General features: G+C 39.9%; 1 protein-coding gene across 1 annotated transcript in view; it reads left to right on the top strand.

Moving 5' to 3' along the window:
• scg3 (secretogranin III) overlaps window positions 1–3,407 on the top strand; it is a gene marked incomplete in the record, with an annotated part of 28,739 nt that overhangs the window by 16,443 nt on the left and 8,889 nt on the right. The window contains 2 exon segments of the mRNA XM_014026660.1: window positions 2,929–3,018; window positions 3,142–3,252. Coding sequence (XP_013882114.1) covers window positions 2,929–3,018; window positions 3,142–3,252 — 201 coding nt within the window.

Genomic DNA, 3,407 nt, shown 5'->3' with positions numbered 1-3,407 from the left:
CCTTCAGCTGTTCTTCAGCTGTCCTTCGGCTGTTCTTCAGCTGTTCTTCAGCTGTTCTTCATCTGTCCTTCATCTGTCCTTCAGCTTTCCTTCAGCTGTTCTTCAGCTGTCCTTCAGCTGTTCTTCAGCTGTCCTTCGGCTGTTCTTCAGCTGTTCTTCAGCTGTCCTTCAGCTGTTCTTCAGCTGTCCTTCAGCTGTCCTTCAGCTGTTCTTCAGCTGTCCTTCAGCTGTTCTTCAGCTGTCCTTCAGCTGTCCTTCAGCTGTTCTTCAGCTGTTCTTCAGCTGTCCTTCAGCTGTCCTTCAGCTGTCCTTCAGCTGTCCTTCAGCTGTTCTTCATCTGTTCTTCGGCTGTTCTTCGGCTGTTCTTCATCTGATTTTCAGCTGTTCTTCATCTGATCTTCAGTTGTCCTTTAGCTGTTTTTCAGCTGTTCTTTAGCTGTTCTTCATCTGTCCTTCAGCTTTTCTTCAGCTGTTCTTCAGCTGTTCTTCATCTGTTCTTTAGCTGTTCTTCAGCTGTTCTTTAGCTGTTCTTTAGCTGTTTTTCAGCTGTTCTTCAGCTGTCCTTCAGCTTTTCATCAGCTGTTCTTCAGCTGTTCTTCATCTGTCCTTCAGCTTTTCTTCAGCTGTTCTTCAGCTGTTCTTCATCTGTCCTTCAGCTGTTCTTCAGCTGATCATTAGCTCTCCTTCAGCCGACAATTGGCCTTCATACAGCTGCTGCTACAAACATGTTTTAAACAACATGTTTCCATGGCAACTCATCTGGGTCCACTTGATTGTGGTTGTGAGGAGATAATGAAGAGCCCCCCCACACAACACCCTGACATACATACACACACACACACACACACACACACACACACACACACACACACACACACACACACACACACACACACACACACACACCTGGACAGGATGGTGCAGTGAGTCTGCAGAGCTGTCAATCATCTGTCTGTAGATCAGCTGATGATGAAGTAAACGTAGTGGAAGAAAGTGTGTGGGCAGGAGAAGAACAAACACTGAGCCTGAGGAGGAGGAGGAGGAGGAGGAGGAGGAGGAGCGGTGTATTCACAGAAAACACCAGGGATGATTAGATAACAGGAGAACACAGCAGATAAACACATGTTCTGATGTTCTTCTGATTTATAAACAAGCCAAATGTTCAGAGTCTGAAGGTCTCACCTGGACTCCTCCAAATGTCCTTTTTTGTCTCAGTCTTTGTCTCGTCTGAAGACATGTGTCTCTTCATGAGGACATCTGCAGGTTTCAGTCCCGTCTGAAGGTTCTGGAGCTTCCAACTGGTCCTCTCAGTCCTGGTTGTTCTCTCAGTCTGTACCAGCTGCAGTCAGTCATGATCACTAACAGGAAGTTAAAAGACCTTCTGGAACCTTCAGCAGCAACATGTTCACAGATTTAAATAAATGTTTTTACAGGTTTTATCAGTTCAATCATCAAATAATGATTATTTAACTGAATATCAGGCAGTAATGATGAGTGGATTAAATATTTAGCTGCTGAATTCAGACTCATTCAGCTGAAGAGATGCTTGAATAAAAAATAATAATTATTTAAAAACATTTATTATTTGAGCAGATAAAACCATTTTTTATAAAAACTAAAAGAGGAGCTGATGTTTCTCCTCAGAATATCTGCTTCTTTTATTTTTATTTGATTTTGAACAGAGTGTTTTTACCTCAGAGAGGACTTGTTGTCGAGTCAGGTCATGTGATCTCTGTGTGGCTCCTGGGTTTATAATCCCTCTTCAGCAGCAGATTATCTAACCCCGAAACACTCCCACAACAACCTGAGGATTAAAAAACAAAATGCCACCAAAACACATGTTCAGCAACAGACAAGCAGAGAAAACAGCAGCTATAACAACAGTAATAAGTAGGATATATTATTATAACTGTTATAACTGCTGTTATAACATTAGTTAAACAATAATCATAACAACAGCAGTTATAACAGTTAAAACAAGAGGTATTACAGCAGTTATAACAGCAGTTATTACAGCAGTTATTATAGCAATTATACCGATAGGATATACTGTTATTATAACTGTTGTTATAAGTGTAGTAATAACTCTTGTTATAAATGTTTTAACTACTGTTATATCAACACTTAACAGTTAAAACAACAGTTATTAAAAAAGTCAATACAACAGTATTACAAGTTATAACAGCAGTTATTACAACTGTTATAACTACAGTTATTGCAACAGTTAGTAACATATACTGTTATTATAACTGTTGTTATAACTGTGGTAATAACTCTTGTTATAACTGTTATAACTGTTGTTATATGAACACTTAAAAACAGTTAAACAGTTATTACAACAGTTACAACAGCAGTTATTACAACAGTTATTACAACAATTATAACAGCAGCTAGTACAACAGTTATAACAGCAGTTATTACAACAGTTATAACAGCAGTTATTACAACAGTTATTACAACAATTATAACAGCAGCTAATACAACAGTTATAACAGCAGTTATTACAACAGTTACAACAGCAGATATTACAATGGTTATTACAACAGTTAAAACAACAGTATCATAAGTTATAACAGCAGTTATTACAACTGTTATAACCACAGTTATGACAACAGTTATAACAGCATTTATTACAACAGTTATAACAGCAGTTCTTACAACAGTATTACAAGTTATGACAGCAGGTATTACAGTTGTTATAACCACAGTTATTACAACAGTTATAACAACAGTATTACAATTGTTATAACCACAGTTATTACAGATTGATTGAATCTCAGCTAAAATGTTCCTGTTTTTAATAATTAAATGAGAGAAGTTGTTGATCATCAGTCAGGATTAAAAAAAACCTCTGAGTCACTCTGAGCTTCATCTTCATCATCCTCTGAAACCCAAAATAAATGTTGGTTCTGGTTCATCCACCTGCAGAGAACCTGGACGCCATGATCGCCATGCAGACCAGGAACAAGCTGGGCAAGGCCCTCGGACTTCCTGAAGTCTCTGGACCTGGACTTGAAGGTAGTCTTTTAAAGTCTAACCTGAAAACAAGTCTGTACTTTCCAACAGGGAGTCTCCTTTCACCTGGTGACATGAACCTTCACGTGTCTCAGGGTTCACTTCTTAACGGTTTCTTTCTCTTAGGGAGAACCACAGACGAGGAGGACAACACCAAATCTGAGACCGCCAAGATGCAGAAGGAATATGAAAACCTGAGGGACTCCACCAAAGAGGAGCAGCCGTCCACCGAGACCAGTGAGTCCACCGAGACCAGTGAGTCCACCGAGACCAGTGAGTCCACAGAGACCAGTCAGTCCACTGAGACCAGTGAGTTCACAGAGACCAATGAGTCCACTTAGACCAGTGAGTCCACAGAGACCAGTGAGTCCACAGAGACCAGTCAGTCCACT

The sequence above is a fragment of the Austrofundulus limnaeus genome, unplaced genomic scaffold, assembly GCF_001266775.1.
Source record: "Austrofundulus limnaeus strain Quisiro unplaced genomic scaffold, Austrofundulus_limnaeus-1.0 Scaffold578, whole genome shotgun sequence".
Taxonomy (NCBI): domain Eukaryota; kingdom Metazoa; phylum Chordata; class Actinopteri; order Cyprinodontiformes; family Rivulidae; genus Austrofundulus; species Austrofundulus limnaeus.
The sequence above is the reverse complement of the archived record's forward strand: the minus strand, read 5'-3'. Positions and strand labels throughout refer to the sequence as shown.